We start from the raw sequence: 27,874 nt of genomic DNA, 5'->3' as shown, positions 1-27,874 counted from the left end.
ACATCAAATGAACTAAGACACCGAGGTTAGCTTGAGATCCAACTGTGCTTGTTTCTTCACAGTTCGTACAGGATTTTTGCTTTCTACAGGATACAGTAACTGTGATATAGAGCACAATTCTCTATGCTATATGTTATTAGATGTAGACAGAGTTTGCTGCTTTCGTTTTGGTTTTTATAGGACATCCGACCATCCAAGTCAACAAACTCCTCTCTTTTTTTTTTTTAATCCCAATTTATCAAACCAAAGTTAAATTATAAAAGCGGAAGTCTTATTAGGCCAAAAAAAATTAATAAGTATGAAATGACATATTAAACCTTAAGATAAATATAATATATAATCACTCACAATATAAATAAAACCGTCATATTAATTTTTCTCAAAACTATGATAAGATTCAATTAAATTCTTTTTTTTTTTAAATTTACAATCAGAAATAACCTTATTTAATTCAAACTATTCATTCTCATTGAACCCAAAAACATCTATCATTACCTTAGCATCAATTTCAAAATTAACATTACTGACTAGTCTTTTAGGACTTTAGTTTTAACCAACTTAATGCCTCTTTTAAGACTATAGTTTCAACCAACTCATTAATTTTAACCAACTTAATGCCTCTTTTAAGACTAAGGTTTCAGCCACATGCAGAGAAATAACTCCTTCCGAAAAGCTTATCAACCTATTACAAAAATGACCAGAACTTACTTTTGATTCTTAGTTAATTGTAATTTTAATGATATTAAATCGTCATAATTTTAAAAATATTTTCAACATTTTCATATTATGAAACATTACAATATGACTAAATTAATAAATGACAAAGTTCTTATTAATTTTTTATAAATAAATTCATAAATTATACATTTATTTTTTAATTTAAGTGAACAAATTAATACATTACTTTCTGATTTATATATGATCTGTCCAATTGAAATTGTCGTGGGCCGATTCCAAACCACGGCCAGGTATAACTCATGAGACAAACACATGGAGTTGCTCACAAAAACATTTTCATAATAAAAAATAATTTTTTAAGAAAAAAAAAAGGATTAAAATCTTATTAACACCATTTTATATATAAATTTATTAATTTTTTTTTATTTTTCACTATTATAAATAAATAATGAAAAATAAATTACTACAAAAAGTTTCCTTACAAAACAAACAAACTCTTAGTCTTATATGTTCTATAAAGCCTTTCAATTACTTGATTTGGTAATATAGAATGTCATCGCAAACTTTAAAAAAAAGAATGCAAATTGCATTTGTTAATTGCAAGTGCTAATTTGTTACCATATTAAGTCAAGTTGAGCACTTGTTTTCAGATAGGATTGAGGAGACAAAACCTGCTGTGCCATGTTTAGAGAATCTTATTTCTTTCACTTTGAGATTACCATGTTTTATATATATTATCATGCAGCCTACCTTTCTGTCTAAAAGGCTGACTCTTTCCTTCAGCATTTAGTATATAAATTTTAAAAGCATCATTTAGTATATTTGTTAATAAACTGATTTTATATCTCAAAATTGAGATTTAAAAAAAATTAAATAAATCATAATAACCCTATTATAATTTCACATAATATACTTTTTCAGTATACAAAAATTTGTTTGGGCTTTTTTTTTTCATTCATCTTAAATTATATATTATTTTCTTTTTAAAAATAAAGTATTTATTAGTTTAATTATTTAATATGTATTGAAGTTTGATTTATTAGTTTCAAGAAAAAATTATTACCATTAATTAATTAATTAATTAATTAATTTTAACCTGATTTTATTCATAATTTTATAAAAACTTAATTTTTATGTTGGTTCAATTAGATAACTGAAATATATAAATCAGTCAAAGTTTTGCTCTTCATCCCCTCGGTTAGGAAAAAAAAAACACACAAACACCGTTGTTTTATTTATTTATTTTAATTGAAAAAAAAAAAAAGAGAGCTGCCAGCAGAATGGCCTCTCAATGAAATATAATAAAAGAATCTTAATAATTTTTTTTTTAAATATTAAGCCTGTTTTAAATTTTAACTAAAATTATATATAAAAAAAATTGGTAAAAGAGTAGAGCAAATCATGCATAAGTCATAGCAACATTTATGAGACTCTTTTTAAAGATAAAAAAAAAACTTGTCTTAAATAAATAAATATATTAAAAAAACATTTCTATTTTGCTAAATTGCTTAAATTTCGTTGTATATGTACATTTCATAAGAACAGGATGAAGTGGCCTCCCTACAAAACAGGAACCGAACTGTACTCACTGTAAAAATCGCCGTCGCCAGACGCTGTCACTAACCGTTTATTAAACTCTTCCTGCATCTCATCAGGCACGAATGAGGTCCTACAAAGCGGACACGTGTTCCCATCATGATCCATCCAACGGTCCAAACATGCCCGGTGGAAAATGTGCTTGCAATTCTTTAACCATCTGATCTCGGCATCTCCCTCAAACTCGTACAAACAAACGGCACAACTCTCTGGCAGCTCACTGTGGCTGGCTCCAGCAATCAAGTCATCGAACTTGATTACTGGTAGAATTTCCCGGATCAAGACGGCGTGAACTAGCTTGTGGCTATGGGTTTGGGTCGGATTATCGGGCCAAATGTTATCGGTTTCAAGGAAATCTGAGAGACCTAGATAGTTAAAAAGGCAAATAATAAGGCTTCTAATAAAGCCCAGAAATGATAGCGCGTGCACGAACAGCCTTGGCAAGAAAACTTCTGCGTAACCAACAGGAAATCCCATTTAGCTCACAGAGAGAGAGAGAGATTTCCGTGGGAAATATATATGGATAGAAAGGAGGCTTCGAGGTTTTTATAGAGAAATTAAGCGAGGGAGAGAGGAAGCTTCTGCGTCAGCTGCTTCAGTTTCGAGCTGATGGGTCTAAAGTATTATACCACTGCCGAGTGAAGCGGTGTCGATAAAAATTACCCCTGTGACTTCTTATAGTCAACCAACAGAGATTCCGATATTTGGGATCCATGGGTGGGTCCCGCAGCATATGTTATTTCATTGGTTTTGATTGGTCGGTGAGAAGAGGTAATGCGAGGTATTGGGTAACGTGAACTGTGTAAGGCTGCGTAAGGTTTACTTGCAAATAGAAAAAACCGTTACACGGATAGGAAATTTCGTACGTGACGCGCTGTCATTGAGGAAGGAGTGTGGAAATAGGAGCATCGTAATCATTGTACCTACGCCTATCACCTCCTCTGTTTTAACTATTTCCTGTGTTTTTTGATATATTGAAAAAACATATATTTACGTCTAAATTTTATTAGAAAAAATTAATAATAATTTAAATTTTAAAAATTTATAAAAACATGCACTACGTTTTCTAATTTAAAAATGTATACAATATATTATTATTATTATTATTATTATTATTATTATTATTATTATTATTATTATTTAACGATAAAATTAAATAACAATTTAAATTTTATAAATATATATCGGAGTATTTATAAATATGTTAATTTATATTAAGATTACAATGTTAATTTAATTATATTTTTAAATAATTTTTTTTAAAAAATATTTTTTGAATAGTCGAGTGTATTATAAAATGTTTTTAAAATTAAAAATAACAATAAATTCTTTTAGCAAAGATTTACATTACTTTTTGTCGTGAAAATTATGGTTAAGCCATAATTATTATATTGTGTATTAATTTAATTATTATGTATTTAAATTACAATGAATAAATTATTATAATTTATAAAATAATATAGATTAAATTGTAAATGTATCTTAATTAGTTATGTATGAATTAATTTATTATTAATTTTTAAAAAAAAATCATAAAAGTAAATAGATAGCTTTTAAAAGTATACTTTTAATGTATAAATTAATTTATTATTAATTTTTTAAAAAAATTATAAAAGTAAATAGATAGCTTTTAAAAGTATACTTTTAATATAGGAATTTAACGCCTTAAAAAGGAATATGATGCTCAATATTTATATGAGTTATTGGAGTGACTAAATTTTTAATTTTTAAAATAGAAATTGAGAATTGAGAGAGTAAAATGTTAAGACCGTGAGTGCGGAGTGATTATCTATTTATTATAATTTTTAAAATTTATAAGATTTTTTAGATTAAAGTAAATATATTTATTATTGAATTAAACTGTTAATATATTTTATAGAAAGTTTTTAATTTAATGTGAATTATATGTTTTTTCAATCTAACAAAGGAGCAAGTCCATTTCAATATTTCGTTTTAGGTAAAAGAGAAAAATGAACGAATTTTTGAAGTATAAAAAAATTATATACAACACGCATAAAATATAGAAAATGTCCATTAATCAATTATATTTACAAAGACGATAAAGAAATCAATTTACTCCTTCACAATTTTAATTTCAATTTCCTTTAATATTTAATATTATTAAACATATTGGGGCAAGCCATGGCAAGAGGAGAAGGGGGGATTGGTCCATGAAGCTAGAGAGCGGCCTTAGTGGGGCAGAGTGGGAGAGAAGATGCCGCAGGCAGGACAAATATATCGTCGGTGGCGCGACTAATGGCAACCAGCGAGCGCATCATCGTGGCAGGATTAGGCGACCATATTTAAGGGTTCTTCAGAAAAAATCATTAAATTGATGGCGAACAAAAATTCCTAGCACTTAGAGCCGAGTGTAATGCCAAGTTTTGGCGTATGCTTAGACATTCCTGGCCCAAATGCTTTTATATCGCTATCATTACTAGCAATACTATAACAAAGCTTTCTCTCTCTCTCTCGATATCTAGGAGTCATTAAATATTTATATATTTATAGTTATTATATGCAAGTTAAGGAAAAACAAAAAAGCTATTATATGCCAATGGCAAAATCCATATTAGCGAATAATTAATCTACATATCACTTATAAGTGTGCAATTATATTTAGCATTTTCTTTCAAATTTTCATAAACCATAGTTGTGTCATTTTTCAATAAATATTAGCAGTTTTTGTTATAAAATTAATATGTTTTCCATTTTTTTAAAATATAATTTTTGATGTTCAAGAAAAAGGTGAAATAAATAATTATATATAAGCTGTCAATGTCAATGTGAAAATGGAAAGTCCACAGAATACAAAATTAATGAAATAATTGGGTTAAAAGTTAAAAAAACTAGGACTTAATATTGCAATTTCCAGGATGGCAGGTTCTGTTAGGAAGTAGCAAGTATAAAAGGTTAGGTGGATTGTGTATATAAGGCAAAATACTAATATGGAGACAAAGTTGATATGAAAGAAAGTGGGTTTTGTTGTGTGTTTTGAGAAATTGGTGACAATGGACCTAGTAGTAATGCTCATTTAGCTAAACGTGAAGGGGACTCAAGCACCCATTAGAGTAGCCGAAAATGTATGATCTTTGTCTCCTCACTAGCCATTCCCCTTTATGCATGCACACCCACAAGCTCTATTAATCATTCGTATCATCTTATCTTTTCTTGTAGGCATTAGCTGGTAACTCTACCCATGAACTATGAACCGCAAAAGCTTAACCTATAGCACAATGTTGCCCCAGATCCATCAATCCAAATCATATATTATCCTACAAAATAGCTTTTTAAGTTAAATGTAGATGCATTTTTTATCAAATTTCTATTAAAATTGGGATGGAAATTTTGGTTAGAAATAATGTTGGTTTTTTTGTTGGATGGCATAACTTCTTCATTATGGTTATGGTGTTCTTCTCTATTGGTTGCAGAGGCTCAAGATATTATATTGACTATTCAATTGATAATTGTAGAGAATGATTTTCTATTAATAATGATGACCGCTGGGTTTCACCCACTCAGTATAAGGCTGAATTTCAAAAAAAGTACTGACTCAAAACTTATAAAGCCTCCCTGACAGACCGGTCCAACACCTTCGGCTCTTATTCAGGCCCACAAAGCAAACCGAATCACTCATTAATCCAAGTCCACTCACGACACGTTTAGTCCGGTGATGTGACGTGGAAAGGGACAATAAGCGCAGTCATTTTGCAGCCCTACTCCCACGCACGCCGAAAAGAATTAAATAGCCGTCTGGCGTGGAGAGAGCGTCTGACGCTTTCGTACGTATGGATCAGCATGACATAGACAGGTGACACTATAGCAGAAAAGCTATTACACATCATTAGCAGATAAAAGGGAAAGAATAAAAGGAGAGGAATACTTTACTCTCCAGCCAAGTTTACACAACTATTATAAATCCTGTTATCTGGATCTCAGAATATTAAATAATATTTTCCACTCAATTCATTAAATATCTTGATTAGAAAGTAGCAATCATTAATCATGATACTAAGCACAAGTTAATATGTTATGTATCTATCCTAGTATTTCTTGAGTTTATGTCCGTTGTTCTGGTAATACTTATATAGTTTGAGTAGCTAAAAGAATGATTAGCCAAGAATTATTTACTGTTTTCATGATTAATGAATCCCCTTAAAAAAAAATCTCTCACATATTACGAGGATCGAGGGCAATACAAATATACAATAAGGTCAAATTTAGAAAGAGAAAAACAGAGTTAAAATAGGTGAGGGAGAGGTTTTGGAGTTTTAACTCTCTCAAAGTCTGATAATCAAGAGACCAGCAGGCCCAGGCCCGTCATTTCTGTCGTTCGTTTGTTTTGGGAGTTATAAATAATCTCATCACCTTAAAACGCACCGTACCAATTTTATTCACCGCAGTGCCTTTGGTACTACGTCGTTGTTGCCAACGAGAAACGAGGCGAGAGGCAGATCTCAAACGAGACCGAGGGGAGTGTCAACCGACAAGGGCGTTAAATTGACAAGATTCTTGGCGAGATCTACCTGAAATGCTCTGGTTCCTCACTCTTCCTGGAAATGCTTCAGATCTTCTTCCTCAACCCTATCCTCTCCATTTCCTAGATCTCTAGAACCAGCTCTCTAACCAGCACAAAACCATTTCAGAGTAGAAAATAATATTTTACTTGTAGTCTTGACAAAGAGAGGAAGTGAAGATGTATATGGCATATGGATGGCCTCAGATTATCCCGCTGGATTCAGGACTCTGCCCTTCTTCACAGAAGATTGTCTATCTGAAAGTCATCAATCGTCTCTTGCTCGTCGTCTCCCCTTCTCACTTTGAGCTCTGGAGCTCCTCTCAGGTATTTATACATCGCGGTTCATGTCTATGTGCGTGATTGTTTGGCCAATTAGGTTTTCCAATTTCTGAATTCTGGATCATGCAGCATAAAGTGAGGTTGGGCAAGTACAAGAGAGATGTGGAGTCTGTGGAGAGAGAAGGCGAAAATTTACAGGCTGTGTGGAGTCCTGACGCCAAATTGATCGCCATTATTGTAAGTGGTCTAGATTGGTTTGATTTCTCCATTTGAGCGTTGCTTTTGATGATTTGTTGCGATTCTTTTGATATTTTTGTGACGGGATATTCTGTTTTCAGTCGTTAATTGCTTAGAAAGCGTATACGCTTTCAGATAGATTTCATCAATCTGGTGCATGCTTCGGCATTATTAAAAATGAATTTGAACTGCCTTTTTGTATCAGAGTGTTGAGAGAGATAGGGGATGTACTTGTGTGCCTTTACTCTGAGGGCGTCATTTATTTGAGGTTGGAAATGTGCTGAACTTCACTGCATAACATGCTTGAAACTACGTCTTGCTGTAGCTAGCTGAAGCTTCTTTCTCTCTTTCTTTCTTTCTTTCCTTTTTGTTGGCCAGAGAGATTCATGATCTCTAATAATGCATGTGTGGTTTCTTATTTCTTGCTTTGATCTTCTTCACGTTCGATTTTTTTCTGAAAGAATAGTCCAATGCATCACATTGTGCTCATATATTTTCTCCCAATTTTTGTACTGTATGCAGACGTCGTCCTTCTTTCTTCACATATTCAAGGTTCAATTCGTTGAGAAAAGAATACAGATTGGAGGGAAGCATCCATCTGGTTTGTTTCTTGCTAATATATCTCTTCTTCTCAGTGAGCAAGTACCTTTCGCTGAAAAGAACTTGACAGTGTAAGTAGTACTGCTTAAGTCATTTCAATTTGCCAATTACATTGTATTGTCTATAAATTTGTGGCACATGACGTGGGTTTTCTGAGATGGCTATCGCAAGCAATTCTTGTAATAACGTATTTGCCATCTGATCTTGATAGTCTTTTGATATCTTTCTTGCCAGGAGCAATATTGTGAGTGATTGCAAACATATGCTTCTGGGACTTTCTAATGGGTCCTTATACAGTATCTCTTGGAAGGGAGAGGTAATAGTAATACGATAAGTTTTCTTGCATTCCTTTATGTTTAGATTAATTTTAGTGCCAACTCATTTAACATGGTCTTTAGGAAATTTATATTTTGATTTTTCCTTGTATTTCTTTATAGTTTAATGGGGCTTTTGAACTTAATCCCTGTCGACATGAGAGCAGTGAAGTCTCTATGTTCCCACAGTCTTTAGATAATGGACTAGGTTCTGGAGGGGCCCCAGGGGTCCTTGTGACTAATCATTATGAAATGAAGAAGCATGCCATTATGCAGCTGGAGTTTTGCTTGCCAATGAGGCTGCTATTTGTTTTATACTCTGAAGGCCAACTAGTGTTATGCTCTATGAGCAAAAAAGGTTTAAAGCAAGCTGAGTCTATCAGAGCTGAAAAGAAGTTGGGCTCTGGTGATGCTGTTTGTGCTTCAGTAGCTCCAGATCAACAAATCCTGGCAGTTGGTACTAGAAGTGGAGTTGTTGAGTTATATGACCTAGCAGAATCTGCATCACTCATCCGTACTGTGTCTTTATATGACTGGGGGTAAGTTTTGCATGCTATTAGTAAGGCTATACAAGTTATGGGCTAAATGAATGGTTTTCAGTTTAATTTTTTCTGACTGGTTGCTTAGACTTTGTGTTCTGGTGAACTTGGGGATACCTTCTTCCTCCTATTGAAAATCTAAAGGTTTCTTAGACGTGCACTTTTATTTTTTACTTAAAGTTGTTTTCCAAACTCCTGTATCTTCTATTTTAGATGTTCGTTTCTTTTCTAGTTTTCTACATGCGTCTATGATATAATTTGGATTTTATTTCATCAAGTTTGAGAGGTTTTAGGTCTTGGTCTACACAATTTGCAGATATTCAGTGGAGGACACTGGTTCTGTCAGTTGTATTGTGTGGACACCGGATAATTCTGCTTTTGCTGTTGGGTGGAAGTTAAGAGGACTTACAGTTTGGTCTGTTTCTGGCTGTCGTTTGATGTCAACAATCCGTCAAGTTGGTTTAAGTTCTGTTTCTTCTCCAAAGGTTAAGCCAAACCAAGATTGTAAATATGAGCCATTGGTTGGTGGCACCTCACTGATGCAGTGGGATGAATATGGATATAAGCTTTATGCAATTGAAGAAGGGTCTTTGGAGAGAATTCTAGCATTTTCTTTTGGGAAATGCTGTCTTAGCAGAGGAGTATCTGGCATGACTTATGTCCGTCAGGTGATTTATGGCGAAGATCGGTTGCTTGTTGTACAGTCTGAAGATACTGATGAACTTAAAATTTTACATCTAAATCTTCCAGTATGTGTCTAACTTTTGCCTTAATAACTTACTATCCTCATTTATCATCTTTGCATTTTGGGGAGGCTGATATGATTGTCACCCAGGTTTCTTACCTCTCCCAAAATTGGCCAGTTCAACATGTTGCAGCCAGCAAGGATGGGATGTACTTAGCAGTTGCTGGTCTTCATGGGTTGATCTTATATGATATGCGGTTGAAGAAGTGGCGAGTGTTTGGAGATATTACTCAGGAACAAAAGATTCAGTGCGAAGGTTTGCTGTGGCTGGGGAAGATTGTGGTTGTCTGCAACTACATTGATTCTTCCAACACGTGAGTTATCATCAGTCTGCTTGTACATATTTTACTAATTATTCCAAGTTGGTTTACTTGCATAGAAGTAGTTTGAGTTCTTTTTGAATCTATAGATACAGAGGACAGATTTGACTAATCTGTTAGATCCTGAAATTCACCTTTGAGAGAAACATTTCTGTAACCTAAATGTCCTACGCTCACATCAAAGGGCAATTTTTCAGTTGTTGAATTCCAAACTGAAATTGAGTTGTTCGATCAAGTAAAGGAAACTCAATGGATTCACAATTTCCTCAATGTTATTTTTTTCATTATTTTATGCAGAATATACAAGAGCTAAGACCACTCCATAAAATATTGTAATCCAATCCAAAAACCCTAAATCCCAATGTCTACCTGTTCCAACCTAAATTCTCAAATTTACTGTTGGCCCACAGCAACTATGTTGATGATCAACTAATGAAATGTGTGGCATTTAAGGTTTGTGACATCACAGTAATAGTTGCATGAGATGTGTTCTATGATCCATAGTTTGATGCTTTTGATTAGATTTGGTGAGATTTAAAATTGGTTTAACTGTTTAAGTTAGAAATAGAAAACACCTCATATCTAATATGTGGAAATCTGGACTTTGATTCGTTTTTAGGGGGGAAAGATTGCATTGTATGTTATGGGTGTGCATATATTAAATAGGGATAGATTTTATGTGAAAGTATGGAAAAAGAAAGAAAGAGGAGGACCAAGCGATAGCACTTGCTGCTGCTGAATGTTTTGAAACTGAGTTCAATTTCTTGTTTCCATCGTATATATTTGTTAGAGGATTTTTAACTTCATAGCTAATAGGTGGAAATCAGGAATGGTGATTCTTTTTTATGGAGGAAAAATTGCACCACATGTTATAATCACAAATGGATTAAATATCCTTGATTGAAAATAAGGATATATTTATATGAAGAAATAAAGAGGGAGCACGCATTACTATTTGCGCTTTCAAACTGAAATCAGTTACATATTTCCATTATCAGAATCATAAAATAATTAGATTATGTATGCGTGTTCATGGATTTTTGACATATTGTACTTGGATTTGGGATGCCGAGTAGAAATTACAAGAACATTGTACCAAGAATAACTAAAAATTTAAAGAAAATTTTCCTGTGTTTCTATAAAAAATCTAGAAGTCTTGATTCTGGACTACTAGTGAAACACCTCAAATGGTATGAAGAAATTAGCATTCTGTACTTGCTTTCTGAAGTGCCATAACTTTTGAAATAAAATCCCACATTATTGTCTATTTTAATTTTTCTTTTAACTATATCTATGGCTGCTGAAGATTCCACATAATTCTTTGTAAGTTTCCAAATTGAGAAGTGGTTGGCAAAGAGCCACGTTTTTGTCCTATTGGATACATCAAAATGTCTAGATTAGAGTTGATACCAACCTTTCTGGTCCCTGAACACTTTTCCTATGTATTAGTGATTCTCCATTTATGTGTTCATGTATTAAATTAGGAATTTTACCTGTTTTGTTCTTCAGGTTCATAATTTCTTATGTGAAGATATTGATTTAATGCAGCTATGAACTACTTTTTTATCCAAGATACCATCTTGATCAGAGTTCCTTGCTTTGTCGGAAGCCATTACTTGCCAAGCCAATGGTGATGGATGTCTATCAAGACCATATTCTCGTTACTTATCGCCCATTTGATGTCCACATATTCCATGTGAAATTATTTGGTGAACTGACACCTCATAGCACTCCAGACTTGCAGGTAAATGAACATTTTCCAGTTGCCTTGTCAACTGCTTATTGTGATCACCAGAGGAGAAATTTTCTTTTCTTTTTAGTTGTGGGCTCTTGAAGTTTCAGTTTCTTTCTTAATGAGAATGCTTTCATGAAACTTTATTCTTCATACATTTTAAGTGATAAAATGACAAACAGCTTTCTACAGTACGGGAACTCTCAATCATGACTGCGAAGAGTCATCCTGCTGCAATGCGTTTTATCCCTGATCAGATTCCAAGAGAAAGTGCCTTAAAGAATCATATTTCACCATCTTCAGATTTATTAATGAGAGAGCCTGCAAGGTATTTTTGTATTTAATGACTATTATAATGTTTTGCATTTGACGTACCTCTAAATAGCTGCACGCATGATAGATGTTTGATACTGAGGACAAATGGGGAGCTTTCACTTTTGGATTTGGATGATGGACGTGAAAGAGAGCTCACTGACTCTGTTGAATTGTTTTGGGTTACCTGTGGTCAATCTGATGAGAAGACTAATCTAATCGAGGAAGTTTCTTGGTTGGATTATGGCCACCGAGGGATGCAGGTAACCAAGTGTTAAGCTCTTTAGTCTATTTGAATTTCTAGTGGGTATGGTTAGTTCATATAATCTCATTTCTAGTTACTGTCATTACCCATTTGTACTTGTCTGATGAAGATACTTGTTGGAAGCTTATTTTTACAGGTTTGGTATCCATCTCCAGGTGTTGATCCTTTTAAGCAGGAGGATTTTTTGCAGGTTTGTATGTAATTAGCTGTTGAAGCTCTCACATTTTAGATATTTGGCAGATAATGCTGAATAGACCTGTGAATATTTGCTTATCTTTTGTTTATTAAGTAGACAATGCTAATAGTATTTTGTATACTCTGATTCTCTGAAACCTAAACTAAATAGATGAAGGGATTTTTTAGGTTTCGTTTCAGCACCATGTTAGGTGATTTTCATTGGATTTGCCTAACATGCATTCCTTTAGAGATGGTTAAAGGACTTTGTTTATTGTTTCCTCTTTGAAGTTGAAGTTGTGGTTGTTTTCTTTTGTTCATGAAGTTGGATCCTTTTCTCAGCTTATTGTTTCTATGGGTTTTAAACTCTTTAATATGTTTGAATTAGCTATATTTTGTTCAAAAGCAGTCTGGAGGAATCTTGCATTTTTATATTTTCACAGGAAACCTGTTGGATTTGAGTTATTTCATCTTGTTGTTTGATTGTTGTATCTTGTGTTAGCCAACTAACTTAGGATCAAAATATTAGTTGGACCCAGAGCTGGAATTTGATCGTGAAGTGTATCCTCTGGGGCTTCTTCCGAATGCTGGTGTTGTTGTTGGTGTCTCCCAGAGACTGTCATTTTCAACATGCACTGAGTTTCCGTGCTTTGAGCCATCTCCTCAAGCTCAAACTATATTGCATTGCCTGCTCAGGCACCTTCTTCAGGTATTACATTCTTTCTATATATATATTCTTTGGGGTTTGGGGGTTTATTATTTTGAAGAGGGTTACCTCTTGTTTCTAGTCAACTGTTTTGTATTTGCGTATGAGAGCTTGAGGATAAGGATGAAGAAAAAAAAAACTGTAGAGCGTGTTACTCAAATAAAATTGGACCAATGCTCTCAACTTGAGCCTAATAGCTTGAGGATATGTATGAAATACAGACTTAGAAGAAAACTACACCGCAATGTCCCCAACCTCTGACCTTCTGCCTAATCATGAACTTAAATCGGAAGAAAGGTCCGTTTTCATCCTATTACTTTGTAGAAAATCAGTCATCGAGTGCTTAAAGTTGATTGCTTGACCAAAAGGTAAATTATAGCCCAGGAACATATTCAACCTTCCCCTCTTTTTGATTCAGCATGGTGGTCAGCAGGTGGTTCTCTATATGGTAGTCCTGCTGTTTCGATGAGAGCAACCCAGTTCCCCTGTTTGATTTGCTGTGTATGCTTTTACAAGCTCGAAGGTCTCCTTTGTTTATTCTGATTCTGATTCTGTGTCTTGTTTGCTAGAGGGACAAAATTGAGGAGGCTTTAAGGTTGGCACAGTTATCAGCACAGAAGCCTCATTTTTCTCATTGTCTGGAATGGCTTCTTTTTACTGTATTTGATGCAGAAATTTCCAGGTATACATATTTAGTGTAGAGATGTGTAAATTTACCATACATTAGAACTAGAACATCTATGCTTAGAATAGCTTTCCTAGGGAACCTATGGCCACAGTGAATTATCTTTGAACTCGTTGACCCTAGCTGAAAAGAATTGTGCTGAAGATCTTTTATTAATATGCAAAGCTGTTGGCTCTTTGGGCCCTATCTGATGCCTCCTTAACTCTTATCCATGTATAAGTAATTGAAAGTTGATTATTTGTGTTGATATAAACAGTCTGAATTCAATATTTACATTCTGAATTTGTTGAATATCACTTGCAGGCAGAATGCAAACAAGAACCAAAAATCAGTCCCTAAATCTGCTGGCAACTTCTCTCTTTTGGATAAGACCTGTGATTTGATCAGAAATTTCCCAGAGTATCTTGATGTAGTTGTGAGTGTTGCACGAAAAACTGATGGTCGACACTGGGCAGATTTATTCTCAGCTGCTGGAAGATCAACAGAGTATGCTATTACACTTTGGCATTAAAAGAAATGAAAAGAAAATGATCTTTGAGCTTTGCGTTGTTTTCAAAGGTTATTTTATAAGATGTTTAAATGAAAAATTGTGTAAGGAGGATAAAACCTCATAGCCTCTAGTTAGTTGTGGAACAATATTTGAAGGAAGATGAATCCTGAAACTCTTTCCTCCTCTGTCTTCTCCAGAGTTGTGGTACTTTCTTGTAGGTAGCCTGTATCCCTGGCTGGTTATTGCAAGCTAGGTTTTAACATTTTTAACGTGCAGTTTGTGCCTTGGCAGCAAAAAGAAAGAAGTCATTTCCTAGTCTCTTAGTGCACAATACAGTTGATGAATTTGAACTCTATGTGGATTCATGTTTGGCATTTATGAACGTACTTGTGATTGGCATCCAATGATTTTCACTAATCTATTGTTATTATTTTGATAGATGTTGTACTCTATTTTGACATGAAAATTTCTGGAGTTGTACAAATATTGCTGATGTAAAATGAACCTTGTGTAGCTTTTTATAGAGCAAGCATTTCATTTCATTTTATCTTGGTGACTTCATATTTGAGCTCTTGCCCCACATCCACCCTCCTGAAAAAATAAAAAGAAAAAAGAAAAGAAAAGAGATCACTTGCATCTAACTTTTTTTACTCTTTTTTTCCATGTTTAAGGTTGTTTGAGGAATGCTTCCAACGAAGATGGTACCGAACTGCAGCATGCTATATACTGGTAAACTAGCTTCTCTATTAATTATGTTCAGCTCTTGGTCGTTAGAATAGTTTGGATACTAGTCTCTTTAGTTACTCTACACCTGTTTTAATAATTATTTTTGTTTATAAATCTCGGTCTTGTTTCTTGGTTATGCAGCTGATAGTAATATCCTTGGCTTTAAATTGTATGTCTGGAGTATTTAAACAATTTTGTGATAAATTTATTTGGTGATGCATTGTGTGGCTGGGAGGGTACAAGTATTAGTTAAAAAGAAACACCTTAAGTTTTCTTGCAACGTTATGAATAAAATGCAAGAACTGTGTTCTGCTTCTTATGCACGACAAATTCATAACAAAATGTATAGTGGACAAAACTATAATGGAGTTTCTTGTTCCTTTTTCAATATTTACAGGTTATTGCTAAACTTGAAGGTCCTGCTGTCAGTCAATATTGTGCTCTACGTTTACTACAGGTAGACAATTGCGAGTAGGTTGCTACTACTAGTTTTTCTCCCATTTTTATGGCTTCGTGCATGGCAAAATTCTTACTAAAATTGATGACCATTTGCAGGCAACACTGGATGAATCTCTGTATGAACTTGCTGGGGAGCTGGTATAAATATCTTGGACTGTGATTGTGGTGCTTGAACAAATCATATCCGAATCTGTTATGGGATGATATATATTTTTGTCCATCTGTTATCTTGTGGTTCCTAGGTGCGTTTCTTGTTGAGATCTGGAAAAGAGTATGAGCAGACGTCAACAGATTCTGACAGACTGTCTCCTAGATTTTTGGGTTATTTTCTCTTCCGTTCTAGTCACAGGAAGACATCCTTGGATAAGAGGTTAATATTTTCTAAAACTCTTCGAATCTTTGGAACAGCAGCTCATGAGGCACAATACCAACTAATTTGTTTTTCTCTTTGGAGCAGCACGTCATTCAAAGAGCAAAGTGCTCATGTTGCTTCTGTGAAGAACATTTTAGAAAACCATGCCAGCTATTTGATGTCAGGGAAAGAACTTTCCAAGCTTGTTGCATTTGTAAAAGGCACTCAATTTGATTTAGTGGTAAGAGAAACTTCAAGTGTTTTTTGGGAATTATATTTGGCAATATTGTAGTTTTAAGATTAATAATTACTTACAGGAATATCTTCAACGAGAAAGATACGGTTCTGCACGCTTGGAGAATTTTGCATCTGGGCTGGAACTAATTGGGCAGAAGGTATGGACATCACATTCTTCAGTATTTAATATTCTTTCCTTATAGTTTTAAGCTGCATGGTGACAGCTTATCATAATTTCATATTTCTTGCTTTTCTTTGAGGGAGAACATGTGACAGAGGGAGGACATAAGATGAAGTGAATTTTGTCTGTTACCAACAAGAAAATTGCAAGAGTCCATTTGGCAGTATTTGCTTGCCTACTTTGAGCAGCAGTTCCGAGTGTTTAACAGAATGTTTTAAATCAAAATCTTTTTACTGGTGTGACCATTTGGCATCTATTAGCCATGTAAACTAAATTTGCATATGTAATAGTATTGTTATATTCCCCATGTGGCCTTAAAACTCTTGAAGGTCAAGTTCTTGTCAGGTTTACCGTCAATTAATCATCTTATTTTTCTTTCTGATGGGACATTTATTTTTGTGTTTCCAGCTCCAAATGGGTACACTGCAGAGTCGGTTGGATGCTGAGTTTCTTTTGGCTCATATGTGTTCTGTCAAGTTCAAGGAATGGATAGTTGTCCTAGCCACTCTCTTAAGACGATCTGAGGTATGATTGGCACAATTCAACTACCGGCGTTACCCAATCTCATTTTTAATGTTAGCATGTTATAGTATTTGTTTGGCTTATCTTTCCTTCGGCACAAGGTTAAATCATGTTCTCTCCAAAGATGAATTGGAACGAGATCCTACAGATGTAATTTCTCCAGTTCTAGTAGCAATGGAATGTTTCTCATGCCTTTTCCCATAATATAGGATTAATAATGGCTGCTTTCATAAGAGGTGCATTATAGGAAAAAGCACCCAAAAAAAAAGTCGTTCTTTAGGTCTGCATCAGATGATTTTTAACGAATAATTGGGTTGAGCTTGGTCTTTTGTCGAGAATGGTTGCCATCTAAAGTTTTGTTCCAATTGAAAATTTTATTATGCAAGTTCCTATTTTAGTATATATTAGTATAATTAGTATAATTTTGATTTAATAATATAAAAATATAATAATAATAATAATGCATAGTAATAATTAAGTGTAATAAGAATTTATTAATAATATTAATAATAAGAATCGTCATGGAAAAAAAAAAATCTAGAATAGCTGTTTGCATCTCTACATGTAATAGATAGAAGTCATGGTTGCCAATAGAATTGCATCCAAGTTCTTTGGGTGGAAAAAATGCGACTCCTTATGGCACTAAATTGGGTCTCCCTCCTTTTTCGGACATGAATGTTTTTCAACGATGTCTTCTCTTGTGATGTTTGTGCAGGTTCTTTTCGATCTTTTCCAGCATGACATGCGGTTGTGGAAGGCCTATAGCATTACCCTTCAGGTATGCATCTCTCAAAATTTCTACTGGTTATTGATAATAATTGCGGTGTTGTTCTTGTGCAAATCTCACCCTACATCTCTTGACGTGTGCTTCAGTCACACCCTGCATTTGTTGAATACCAAGATCTACTTGAAACCTTGGAGGAGAGGCTGACATCTGATTTGAATTTGGAGAAGTAAGGGGAAGTTTGGCAACCATCATTATGTAATTTGGAAACGGCATTAGGCCAATCAAAATAGAGATATAGCTCACAGGCAGTGCATCCCAGGCAAATCATATTCAGGGTTGCTCCAAAACGTCCAACCGAGAGAACAGTAAGGCATGATGTAGAAAGTCATTCTTGTAGATAATGCGGTTGAACTTCTAGGGCAGTTCTTTTTCCTATATATAGTTTTTTTTTATATTTTGTTATTATTCCTACAGTTTCATCTGTGTATAAAGCTTCCCTCTCTTCTTTTCCTCTTTTTTTTGTTGTACAAATATAAATAAAGCAATTTGTCTAAATGACTTCATTTAACTGGATCAACTTCGACTTGGCTATTTATTGTTACAAGTTAATTTTCCATGTATCATAATTTCATCCGAGTCGTGTAGACAGAGGACAGGGGGGAAGTGAATCTCGGTTCATTGTCTCCTGCAATTAAACCATTGATGCAGGAAGACGAATGCTAAGACAAAGCTCTGACAGCCACTGCCTCACTCACAGATCCTTCCATTCGTAAGGCAGAAAGCCATTGAAATGTCATGCTCGTATACACTTACCCATACAGGTGTTTGTATTTCCAACTGTTGTGCTGTTTAAATGATTTGATCTGTAATTTCATTTGTAGTTGGTAGACCGATCGAATTTTTGACGTTAAAACAGTATTAAAAGCACGTGTGCCAAAGCCAGCGGGTAGGGACATTTTAATGTGTTTCCAACAAAAGAATTTGCGGCTAGTCATTAATGAGCAAAACCAAAATGGCTACGCCCTCAAGACGTCGCGCATATACAAATTTGATATTTGCTGTAAACTATAAGAATTCCATATGAACAACATAGCTAGATGTTGTACGGCCAATGGCACTTTCACGCGTAGCATACAAATTACAAAACCATAAAAATAAAAAATAAAAAAAGAAGAAGGATGAGATCACCAGCTAAAGCTAATGAATTCAAAGTGCAAATTACTTGCCAGTCCAGACGAACAAATTGTTGCAATCTCATGTCTCATCTTCTTGGGACCAGAAACAAGAACCCCCACACTTGATCCTTTGCAATCAACTAGTATACCTACACTCGAAAAAATAAACAAGAATTCATCTACAGTGCTAGTGAATAGTTTCAAAGCATATAACGAAAGTTTTACGAGTAAAACAGGCACTGAATCACTACAAACTTACTCTTTAGATCAGGTCTTCTACCATAGTGAACGTTAGTATCCTGGACAATAGACTGATGAGGTAGACTTTCCAATTCTCTCTCAGCATCATCTAACCGTAACTCTGGTGATGATCTAGTTGGTGTGCATCCTTCAAGGTTCTGAATCTGATTCGCTTCCCTTTCGTTTTGTTTCTTGTTCCGCAAAACGGCTGCACTCGCTGTCATGGCTATGCATATGCATATTACTAACATATTCAGAAAAGATCGGAATGAGTATGAGAAAACTTTCCAGGTGTTGTGATCTATAGGATAAATATAATATCGGGTAATAAGGCCAATTATGATGAGGAAAATGACAAAAGAAGATGATATTATGGCTCCAAGCCAGAGCCAGCTTCTGGGGCCTAAAATGGCTGAAACAGGTGCATCTGTTGGGTGGGGTTTGAACCATATAGTTCGAAGGAGCTTCGAGTTATTGATTGAGGGTTCTTTCTCTCTCGTAATATAAACCTCAATTCTTAGTTGAAGATTGGAAATTGCTGATGGGGTACCACATATTGGAAGAAGGAGTTGTAACATGGTTAGGTATGAAGAATTCTTGAATGCGCAAATTAGGATCACTTGTGGAGTCTTGCATTTGTATGTCGTGGCTGCAAATATGAGTTCTCGAATTATAGATATGAAAGGAGTAATTCCACTGCCTCCACTCACCATCACAAGAGTGTCATGCCTGAAATGTACATATCATTCTTAGACCATAACTTCCACCAGCAAGAAAAGAACATCCAAAGGCTTGTATTGTGCAAACCTTAGAAACTGAGTTGAAGCAGGCCCATAAGGTCCTTCAACTGAGACTTCAAGACGGTCAATTGAGGAAGGTGATGAGAGCATCTGGTATAGCTTCTTGGACCAACTTCCTTCACTTTTAAGCACAACGCTTAACATCTCAGATTCTAAGTTGCTATTAGAAGTGATGGTGAATGGATGCCATTGCAGCTTAGAAATGCTTGGAACATTTACAAACAGAACGCTGGTTGGATTATAACTCAATCCTAGTAGCAAAAAAAATTACAAAGCAAGTTAAAAACATATCAGTTATCGATATATATGATCATTACTTGTAAGAAAGTTCAAGTAGAGTGTAATCTTTCACCTGGGGTTTTAGAGAAGTTGATTTCTAAAGTTTCACATGGCAAAATGCGGGCTGAAACTGAACGAACTCTTTGTCGAGATTGTAAGAATCTCAGATAACGGTCGACCAAGAAGAGATAAAATCCAGGGAGCGAAATACAGGCGAAAGAGATGGGAACATGCAGGAGAAAGAAAATCATGAAGAGAATATAGAGATGATGAGTGTAAAAGAAGAGCTCAAACATTTTTCTCCTTATGCTAGATAAGGTTGTTGCCCAGAGGCCCAGCCCAGCCAACAAAGATAGCTCCCCAGCCACATTTGATATCTCAGCTTTACCCCATTTCAGTATCTGCAATGAAAGAGTCCATTAACTGAAAAACAGGGCCAAACCCTGAAACCCAGATTCGCATTAGCCTCCAAAAACAACCATTGATGTCAAGTCAGGCTCAGGTCCTACCCTTTTCATACTTTCTGACCCACATGTTCTAAAGTGGGTCCTACTCCCACCCACTATATTCTCTGCCAAATCGATCCTAATCGTTAATTGATTGAGTGCACCGTGCAACTGCAGCCTGTCTTATTTTATGGAGGTAAGAAAATGGGTGGTCAAAAAAGCATGCAACTCCATATTTCGAACCCCTACTTTCCACAGACAAAATCAAGGAAAATGTACTAAAAAAGAAGGCCAATTATTAAAGATAGAATACTGTATTTGTATAGAATAGATGGCAGATGCTGCCAAGTTCTGTATTTCAGCTTTCATCACTACGTTCGATTCCTTGAGTATACAAAACTCCTCCGTTTTTCTATTTTTGTTTCTTTGTATTGTGGTCCATATTATTCGTATTTTCCCCTCATTTCTAAGAATAGTATTAGCATATACTTCCACTGGAATTTTATTAAATAAAGAAATTTCATTTTTTTAATTTAATCTAATCAAATAGAACTATTAATGATATTCCACTATATCTAAAATAATTAATTAAAACTTAAAAATTATTGGAAGATTAAACTTATATAAATCTCCTTTATATATTATATCCATCGATGTGGGAGATAACAAATGAGATGGAAGGAATTGCTAGAAATTAGTTAGTTACCTCGGAAAGCTGATTTGTGGCAGCCCAATAGATGATGTACCCAACTCCATGAGCAGTGAAGAACATCATCACCATGTGACCAACCCATATGTGATGCTTAATGCTACTCTCAGAGGTGAGCCCAAACAGTGGCAGAACCGATGACCCACGAGTCACCGGGAAGAAGAGAACTGCCAGACATATGTTCCCAATCAACCCTAGTCTCAGGGACGCATTGTCTAACTTAGCTTCCCATCTGCAATAGTTCAAAACTTTCAAAAATTTTGCAGATATTGATATGGTTATTAGCCTATAATTCTGAGATCTTACACTTGCTCTCCTCCCTCTGGAGTGATAGTAGCAAAGCCGTTGTGTAAATAAGTTGATAGAGACCAAATCAGTAGCGCGACGAACATGAACAAGAAGCCCAGCTCTATTCCAGAAACGATTCCTAAAGGGCCTTTCACTATCATCGGATTCTTCCATTTGGATAGTTTGCTGCGTTTTCTTCCATCACTGTGGAGATGGAAAAGTTAAGGAGTAAATCGAAAAGAAAAAAAGATTTATATATATAATTACCTTTGGAAATCATTTTGATCCGATCTCTTCCCCAGATGGAGATAAACACAGCCCAAGACAGCAATCAAAAGAATGGGGAAGGAGTATAACACCAGAGTTGCACCTGAAACATTTGCGTAAATGCATAAGCTGCATCCATATAGTTCCAGAAATGGAAAGGGAGGAAATTAACCACAGGAATCAAACCTTGTAAGCCAAAGTAAGCAGAATTAAACTTATTTCGGACATGACGAAGCCATATATGGCGGTATGTGTTAGTGGGCATCATAAACCACAACATGAGATAACCCAGCAAGATTAGTATTATTAGCAGCCTCATGGCTGCTCGGAGCATATCAGTTTGTTTGTGAGAAGGCGAACCCATCACTTTCTCTCTTTCTTGTGTGAAAAATGGAGTTGTGGAATAAGCAAAGCTTTAGTGAAGAAGGAAAAGGGGATTGTGGGCACTCGCCTATGACTTTGTGTGCAAGTTATGTCGATTTCGTTTTTGGCTGGTTGTTAAACTTTCATGGTAGCCTCATAGTGTCGCTCGCTCCTCCACTCGTAAATTTATACTCTGGTGTGTATTTTTCTTTTTTTCCAACTGAAATTCAAATATTTGTACAATTTTAATATTATTGCTTTATAAAAGAAACTACTGAAGACAAAAAAGCTGGGCTGTTGTAAAGTAGACATAATAAAAAAAGAGTATCGGAGCCTGTAGTCAAAAGTAAAATTATTTGGTTGCATGTGTTAGCGGGCATCATAATACCCCACCAATATTACTATCAGTAGTGGCTTTATCCGTAGCCTGGCAATACAAGCTTCTTTACAACCAGGAGCTCATGTCTCTGATCAGTCTTCCCCCTCCTCATCCTCAACCCCACAAATAGCTAGCCTGACTTTAATAGAGATAATTCTTATACTGATATTATCACATGCGCGAATGTGATATAAAATAAAATATACTTTTTAAAAAAGAGTGAAATGGGATGATAATAATTCATTTTTTCTAATTTTAAGTTACAACTTCTTATAGAGAGTGCTTTAATTCCCTTTACGGACTTTCCCAACTCAAATTCGTATAATGGAATGATAGCTTTGCTTATCTCTCTCACTCACAAAACTGGAATTATTTTCTCAGGTCATGTATTTGAATTATATAAACTTAAAATTTGACATCAGAAGCTAAATTATATCCTACAATTATAGACTTCAAGGAATCGTTACGGTTTTGAAGGGAAGTGACGTTGGGTTGAATAATGTGTTAAATGGCAAGAGTCAAGGGAGATGACGTTTGTGATACTGGTGCAATGCATAGCCATAGCCCTTGATGCCTCAATTTTTCCTTCTAATCCAATATGACCATGCTTATTGTGACACCTCAAACGAAATGGATTAAATTACATCTGAAAGTTCCAGCTTTGAGGTCGTCGTTCTCGCACAAATTCAAGGCAATTCTGATTTATTTCACCTACTCTTTTTATACCTCGAATTTTGGAAGAAATGAATTTCAAAGTTCAAACAGAGACGCTTATATTTCTGACCCTGGACCTTATCCCCTTTTTTTTGTTCCCCAAAAGAAAGATGCCTGAAGCTCATCTAGTTTTTACCGAATTCTATTTCTTTATCGATTCATTCTATTATATAAATTTTTTATTTTTATTAAAATAATTTTTTTTTTAAATTATATCCTTTCAAAATAAAAGAATTATTAAAAATAAAATAAATTGAAAAAAAATTTTACAAAATTTTCGTTTGTATAGAAAAATTAAAAATTGCAACTAAATTCAAGTATTTAATGCAATGCGCTCGCAGTTGCAGCTGGGTTTGTCGGATCTGGAATTATGGAAAAAACAGTATCAGGATGACTGATTACATGTCACATGAGTTTCTGATATATCCAACACGTGTATAAACTAATAATATATATATATATATATAAACTGAAGTGTGAATAGATTAAAAGAAATCCTTTTTTGCATTTCTCATGCCAAGTCCTAATTTGTTAATTTGTTTAAAATTATAATGACTCAATTGGTTTCACTAAACTACTAAACTATAGGAATTAAATTGTAGTTGAAAACAGAAAAAAAAAAAAAAAAAAAAAAAAAACACTACAAACGAGACAGTATTGCCATTGGATAAGCATTCACAGTTGCAATCACACAAGCATGGAAGTAGAAGTACTATTGACAGGACATCATAATCATACACACAATACAAGGAAAACACTAAAAGTAGCGTACACATGGTGAGAAACTTTATAGTAATCTGCAAGGAAATCCATCATCAGAGGAAGCCAATACATCTTATGCTGTAAATACAACTTACAAATTCCCTCTTCAACACAGTACACAAGTTCAAATTATAAGTTACAGAGCCATCCATGATTTTTAATACCACAAAGACTAGGAATGCCATCCTCCTATTGCATGACCACTTGCATCATTCACAAATCTGTTGATCTTGAAGAAACATAAACTTTGCCAGGTAACTGTTCATTGCTATGCTTTGCATTGTCGTCTGGGACATCAGTTGGCAATTTAGACCAGACAACAAAGTCCCCTTTACCAACTGTCCTCTTATGCATAAGCACAGATATACTCAATAAAAGACACACAACAGCAACTAGAGGAAATAAAGTACCAAAGCTCCCTCTTGGCCAGCTTCTCAATACCATCCCTGCACACATTTTCCCATCAAGACTACCCACTGAATTATTCATCTTCAAGATCTCCACCCCATTCAAGATACCATCAACTGTGTGTGCCATGCTCATGTTTGAAGGTCCAACACTCACTCTTAAAACCCCATGGCTATCACTATCAACAACAAAATCTGCATAAAATGGTGCAGCTAGCATATATGTAATAGAGGAAATATCCAAATTTTCATATGCCAGATGCCCGTTGATATATACATTAAAATACAGCAAACCAAGCGACATGCTCGCAATATCACAGAAATGCAATCTAACAAGGTAGTGATAACCCTCCATCACTGGAAACTCCCATGTCATGTTTGCTTCAGGGATTGAAGCATTTGTGCTTGAAATTACTCTAGCAGTATTGTATACAAAATCAGGACCAACTTCCCGACTAGCACCTCCATTTTGATACTTAATTCGACCACTGAAATAGATCCTGCTCGACAATTCACTTGATTCAAAAAACCCATCATCGGGAATCCATGTTCTCCAAACTGTATCATTAAATGGTGTCACTTTTGGACCCCCGACATTCACTCTATACATTGTTTCAAGAGCCTGCTTGGTTAATCCATCAAATTTCTCAGTGTTATTGCCCTTCAATAGAATTGCCGTATCAGAAATCAAATCTTTGGGTGCAGACATCACTTCAATTGCATTAACAAACCCAAATTCATCCCTCCTTGTAGGCATAAAAGTGATGACAACTTTATTCGACTCAAACCAGATAAAATACTCCTTAATCAGAGGGGAAGCTACATTCGCCACAGTAAAATTGCTCAAAACAACATACCCATTTACCAGAACATGAAATTTAGCGTAGTTTAAGTCCAAATTTGCAGAGATGAAAGGATGAAAATGAAGGCGTACCATGTGGGTTCCTGGATCCTTGATCTCGAACACATACTTGGAAGGTTTCTTGAAAACCCTAGCCGTGTTGTAGATTTGGGGGGAATTGGGGGAGGGGTTTTGGTTGGCAAGTGGAATCGTCCGCGTGGCAGAGAGGAGAGGAGAGTTGGGATTGGAGTAGTCGTCATCTGAAACGAAACGGCGACTATAAACAGCAGCGTCAACGGAGGAGCCGCAGTTGATAAGGTGGTTATCGGTAGGGGAGAAGGAGGAGAAAGAGAAGGCGGAGACTAGAAAGAGACATAGGAAAAGAAAAGAGAGGGTAAGATTTGTGCGTGGAATCTCCATGAGAGAGGGATCCAGATTCAATATTGAGGTAACTAAAATAGAGATTGGAGAATTAAAATGAAGTGAGTAGAGACTTCTTCACAGGTTTTGCGTTTTGTGCGTAACAGAGCCCGAGTCAGCGAGAAGACCTGCGTTTCGGAGTCCACGCGTTTGGACAAGCTGTAAAGCCCGGCGCGTGTTTTACGCATTAGCTGTGGCCTTGGCCCCACAACAGCGCGCTTGCTTGCTGGATCTCGAGTCTTTTGACCACCACGAATGACTTATCAAAACGGTGAGTTTCCACTTTTAGAATAACAAGTTTTGCAATTTTTATATCTGAATTATAGCTAAAAAAAAAAAAGAAAAAGAAAAAGCATTAGGTCATCCAATAATATCGGATTGTTTAATTAATTATAAACTTTAAACAATTTCTATCATCTTGTCTCAATCAGCTCATCTTTTTTACATTCCCCAACATCAATCATTAGAGTAGTATTTGTCTTGCTGGGTAAAATCCTACAACAGTTCCTTCTTGGAGCCTGCATTAGAATAAAAATATATTAATAAAAACTAATAATAATTTAAAAAAAAATCATTTAATTAGTTACCTTATTCCAAAAGAAGGGATCGGGTCTTTTATAAACCTCCACTTTAATAATTTGAGAAGGATCAGGATTTTTCCATCTACATGGTGGATTAGGAACTTGATGGCGCGTATACAAGCTCCTAGTGCTTGTGCGATTTTTATTGTCATTTGCATCAACCAAACAGTAGATGAATGGCCTTTGGCATGAATTCTTGTTCAATGATCGAGTATTGAATGCAAAAGCCTTGTATCCAGCTTTTACGTACCAATTTAGAAATGTTCTAATTGGTTTTTCAATTTCTCGAGGTGAAATTATACCTCGATATATTTGAACCGTATAGCCCCAAGATACGGACACAGTCCACCGCCGTTTTTCATCATAACAAATAGATTGTTGCATGAACGCGGCTGAATCCAATTCCATTGGAGCTTTAAGTTTTTCTAGAGCTTTGACTCGGTCCATATCAGGAAATATGGGCTCCACCAGATCTAGATGGTGTAAAGAAATTAACGGTGCAATTGGATGTGCCGCCAAAAGCCCGTATAAATTGCCATACACATCAAACTGTTTACAAAAACACACCAACAAAATATTATATAAGCAATAAAAATATTGAAATTATAAAAAAACAGGACCTAACCTGGTGAAACCCTGGTTCCTTGGTAAGAGGAACTCCAAGCTCCGCCATGCAAGCCTGAATTCGATCATCTGAACCGTATAATTCTGGATATCTCTCTATGCATCTATCTTGCATCCTCGCAAGCTCTTTCGCCAATGGGTAACTTATAGCAAATCCACCACCTCCATAAGCCATTGCATAAGAAAAGTATATGTTCTGCAAGTGGCTCTCCGATGAACTCCCTATATAATAATACTGATTATGATCGTACTTAGATAAAACTCTCACCAAATTATCTGCAACAAACACTGTATCATCATCTCCCATCACAAACCACCTCACATCCTTCATTCCTAGTTTCAGAGTCTCAGATATTATTCTCGATATCCTTATCGCCGACCGGTGACCTTTTGTGTTTTTGTAAGGGAATTTTGATGTATCGCTCGAAATCATTGTTGGTGGCAATAGATTTTCTTCATCTGGATCTTTCTTTACTGGCTCATCTAACCAAACTATGCCTCGCATTTCATCAGGTCTCCACCATAACTTGATGTAGTTTTTTCTATGATCCCATAGTTTGGAAGAGGCTCCAATTCCAAAAACTATATGACGGAGAGTTGTGTTCTCCTGCAAGATTTTAGGGTTTTCTAGGAGAGACTCAGAAGTTAATGAGACATTTAGGCTAGCTATTTGCAGAGGCACAGATAGAGTTACTGGTAGGCTAAGAGGGAAAGGAAATGGGTTTGATGGAGTACGCAAGATATTTAGTGAGTTTATGGAGTAAAACAAATAGGGGACAGCGATTAAAATGAGAAGCCCGAAGATTAACTTTGAAAGGGTAGTGTTTGAAGTTTTCATATTGAGACGACAATGAAGATTTTCTTGATATTTTACAAACAAGAATACGTAGAAGAAAGCTTTCCAACTGCAGAAGCAAGGAAGAAGAAACTATAGTTTAATTTTATAACTGATGTACTTCAATCGAGAGAGAATTCAAATGCCGTATGAGTTCTGTTGAAGAATGAAGATGAAGTTTATCAATCTCTATCCTTCTTAAACATATCATTTATCATCTACTACTACCTCTCTTCCATCATATCCAAAGTAATTAAGAGTTTTAATTTTAAAAAGTTTAATAATTTATATATAGAAAAAAAATACCCTTTATATACTTCACGTATTAATATTCATAATAATTGGATAT

General features: G+C 35.2%; 5 protein-coding genes across 6 annotated transcripts; 1 reads left to right on the top strand and 4 right to left on the bottom strand.

Moving 5' to 3' along the window:
* Positions 1 to 2,111: 2,111 nt before the first annotated feature.
* Positions 2,112 to 2,915, bottom strand: LOC110622306 (brassinosteroid-responsive RING protein 1). The gene has a single exon (XM_021766775.2). The coding sequence runs from the start codon at positions 2,749 to 2,751 to the stop codon at positions 2,239 to 2,241; it is 513 nt and encodes a 170-aa protein (XP_021622467.1). The 5' UTR covers positions 2,752 to 2,915; the 3' UTR covers positions 2,112 to 2,238.
* Positions 2,916 to 6,657: 3,742 nt separating this feature from the next.
* On the top strand, positions 6,658 to 17,984 carry LOC110615267 (guanine nucleotide exchange factor subunit RIC1). Of its 2 annotated transcripts, XM_021757063.2 has the most exons (23): positions 6,659 to 7,117; positions 7,202 to 7,309; positions 7,832 to 7,980; positions 8,144 to 8,225; positions 8,347 to 8,762; positions 9,079 to 9,511; positions 9,598 to 9,821; positions 11,376 to 11,571; positions 11,742 to 11,887; positions 11,960 to 12,134; positions 12,273 to 12,326; positions 12,840 to 13,019; positions 13,586 to 13,698; positions 14,005 to 14,187; positions 14,863 to 14,920; positions 15,315 to 15,374; positions 15,473 to 15,514; positions 15,619 to 15,746; positions 15,834 to 15,969; positions 16,046 to 16,123; positions 16,555 to 16,671; positions 17,384 to 17,446; positions 17,542 to 17,984. In XM_021757063.2, the coding sequence occupies exons 1-23, from the start codon at positions 6,971 to 6,973 to the stop codon at positions 17,623 to 17,625; spliced, it is 3,372 nt and encodes a 1,123-aa protein (XP_021612755.1). In that variant the 5' UTR covers positions 6,659 to 6,970; the 3' UTR covers positions 17,626 to 17,984. The 2 variants fall into 2 exon arrangements, 1 of the variants encoding a protein (XP_021612755.1); XR_002487933.2 differs by lacking the exons at positions 17,384 to 17,446; positions 17,542 to 17,984 and having other exon boundaries at positions 6,658 to 7,117; positions 15,315 to 15,388; positions 16,555 to 16,631.
* Positions 17,985 to 18,358: 374 nt separating this feature from the next.
* On the bottom strand, positions 18,359 to 22,125 carry LOC110615277 (ferric reduction oxidase 2). The gene is made up of 8 exons (XM_021757080.2): positions 21,786 to 22,125; positions 21,600 to 21,702; positions 21,351 to 21,536; positions 21,042 to 21,276; positions 19,963 to 20,290; positions 19,618 to 19,861; positions 18,830 to 19,539; positions 18,359 to 18,719 (listed from the first exon to the last, which is right to left on the bottom strand). The coding sequence occupies exons 1-8, from the start codon at positions 21,961 to 21,963 to the stop codon at positions 18,580 to 18,582; spliced, it is 2,124 nt and encodes a 707-aa protein (XP_021612772.1). The 5' UTR covers positions 21,964 to 22,125; the 3' UTR covers positions 18,359 to 18,579.
* A 1,624-nt stretch (positions 22,126 to 23,749) lies between these two features.
* LOC110615257 (probable receptor-like protein kinase At5g24010) lies at positions 23,750 to 25,617 on the bottom strand. Its single transcript, XM_021757054.2, has one exon. It carries the CDS (start codon positions 25,483 to 25,485, stop codon positions 24,031 to 24,033), a length of 1,455 nt encoding a protein of 484 aa, XP_021612746.1. The 5' UTR covers positions 25,486 to 25,617; the 3' UTR covers positions 23,750 to 24,030.
* A 281-nt stretch (positions 25,618 to 25,898) lies between these two features.
* On the bottom strand, positions 25,899 to 27,528 carry LOC110611032. The gene is made up of 3 exons (XM_021751136.1): positions 26,692 to 27,528; positions 26,073 to 26,615; positions 25,899 to 26,003 (listed from the first exon to the last, which is right to left on the bottom strand). The coding sequence occupies exons 1-3, from the start codon at positions 27,526 to 27,528 to the stop codon at positions 25,899 to 25,901; spliced, it is 1,485 nt and encodes a 494-aa protein (XP_021606828.1).
* Positions 27,529 to 27,874: the final 346 nt, after the last annotated feature.

The sequence above is a fragment of the Manihot esculenta genome, chromosome 1, assembly GCF_001659605.2.
Source record: "Manihot esculenta cultivar AM560-2 chromosome 1, M.esculenta_v8, whole genome shotgun sequence".
NCBI classification, from domain to species: Eukaryota; Viridiplantae; Streptophyta; class Magnoliopsida; order Malpighiales; family Euphorbiaceae; genus Manihot; species Manihot esculenta.
The sequence above is the reverse complement of the archived record's forward strand: the minus strand, read 5'-3'. Positions and strand labels throughout refer to the sequence as shown.

Excerpts from the sequence above, each read along its gene's own strand:
- LOC110622306 (XM_021766775.2), bottom strand. The coding sequence starts at position 2,751 with ATGGGATTTCCTGTTGGTTACGCAGAAGTTTTCTTGCCAAGGCTGTTC.
- LOC110615267 (XM_021757063.2), top strand. The coding sequence starts at position 6,971 with ATGTATATGGCATATGGATGGCCTCAGATTATCCCGCTGGATTCAGGA. Across the intron at positions 9,512-9,597 it reads TTTTACATCTAAATCTTCCA|GTTTCTTACCTCTCCCAAAA; the intron begins GTATGTGTCTAA and ends ATTGTCACCCAG. Across the intron at positions 15,515-15,618 it reads ATGAACTTGCTGGGGAGCTG|GTGCGTTTCTTGTTGAGATC; the intron begins GTATAAATATCT and ends TGTGGTTCCTAG.
- LOC110615277 (XM_021757080.2), bottom strand. The coding sequence starts at position 21,963 with ATGGGTTCGCCTTCTCACAAACAAACTGATATGCTCCGAGCAGCCATG. Across the intron at positions 21,703-21,785 it reads TGCTTACTTTGGCTTACAAG|GTGCAACTCTGGTGTTATAC; the intron begins GTTTGATTCCTG and ends CAAATGTTTCAG. Across the intron at positions 19,540-19,617 it reads GCTTCAACTCAGTTTCTAAG|GCATGACACTCTTGTGATGG; the intron begins GTTTGCACAATA and ends TGTACATTTCAG.
- LOC110615257 (XM_021757054.2), bottom strand. The coding sequence starts at position 25,485 with ATGGAGATTCCACGCACAAATCTTACCCTCTCTTTTCTTTTCCTATGT.
- LOC110611032 (XM_021751136.1), bottom strand. The coding sequence starts at position 27,528 with ATGAAAACTTCAAACACTACCCTTTCAAAGTTAATCTTCGGGCTTCTC. Across the intron at positions 26,616-26,691 it reads AGGAACCAGGGTTTCACCAG|TTTGATGTGTATGGCAATTT; the intron begins GTTAGGTCCTGT and ends TTTTGTAAACAG. Across the intron at positions 26,004-26,072 it reads ATCCCTTCTTTTGGAATAAG|GCTCCAAGAAGGAACTGTTG; the intron begins GTAACTAATTAA and ends ATTCTAATGCAG.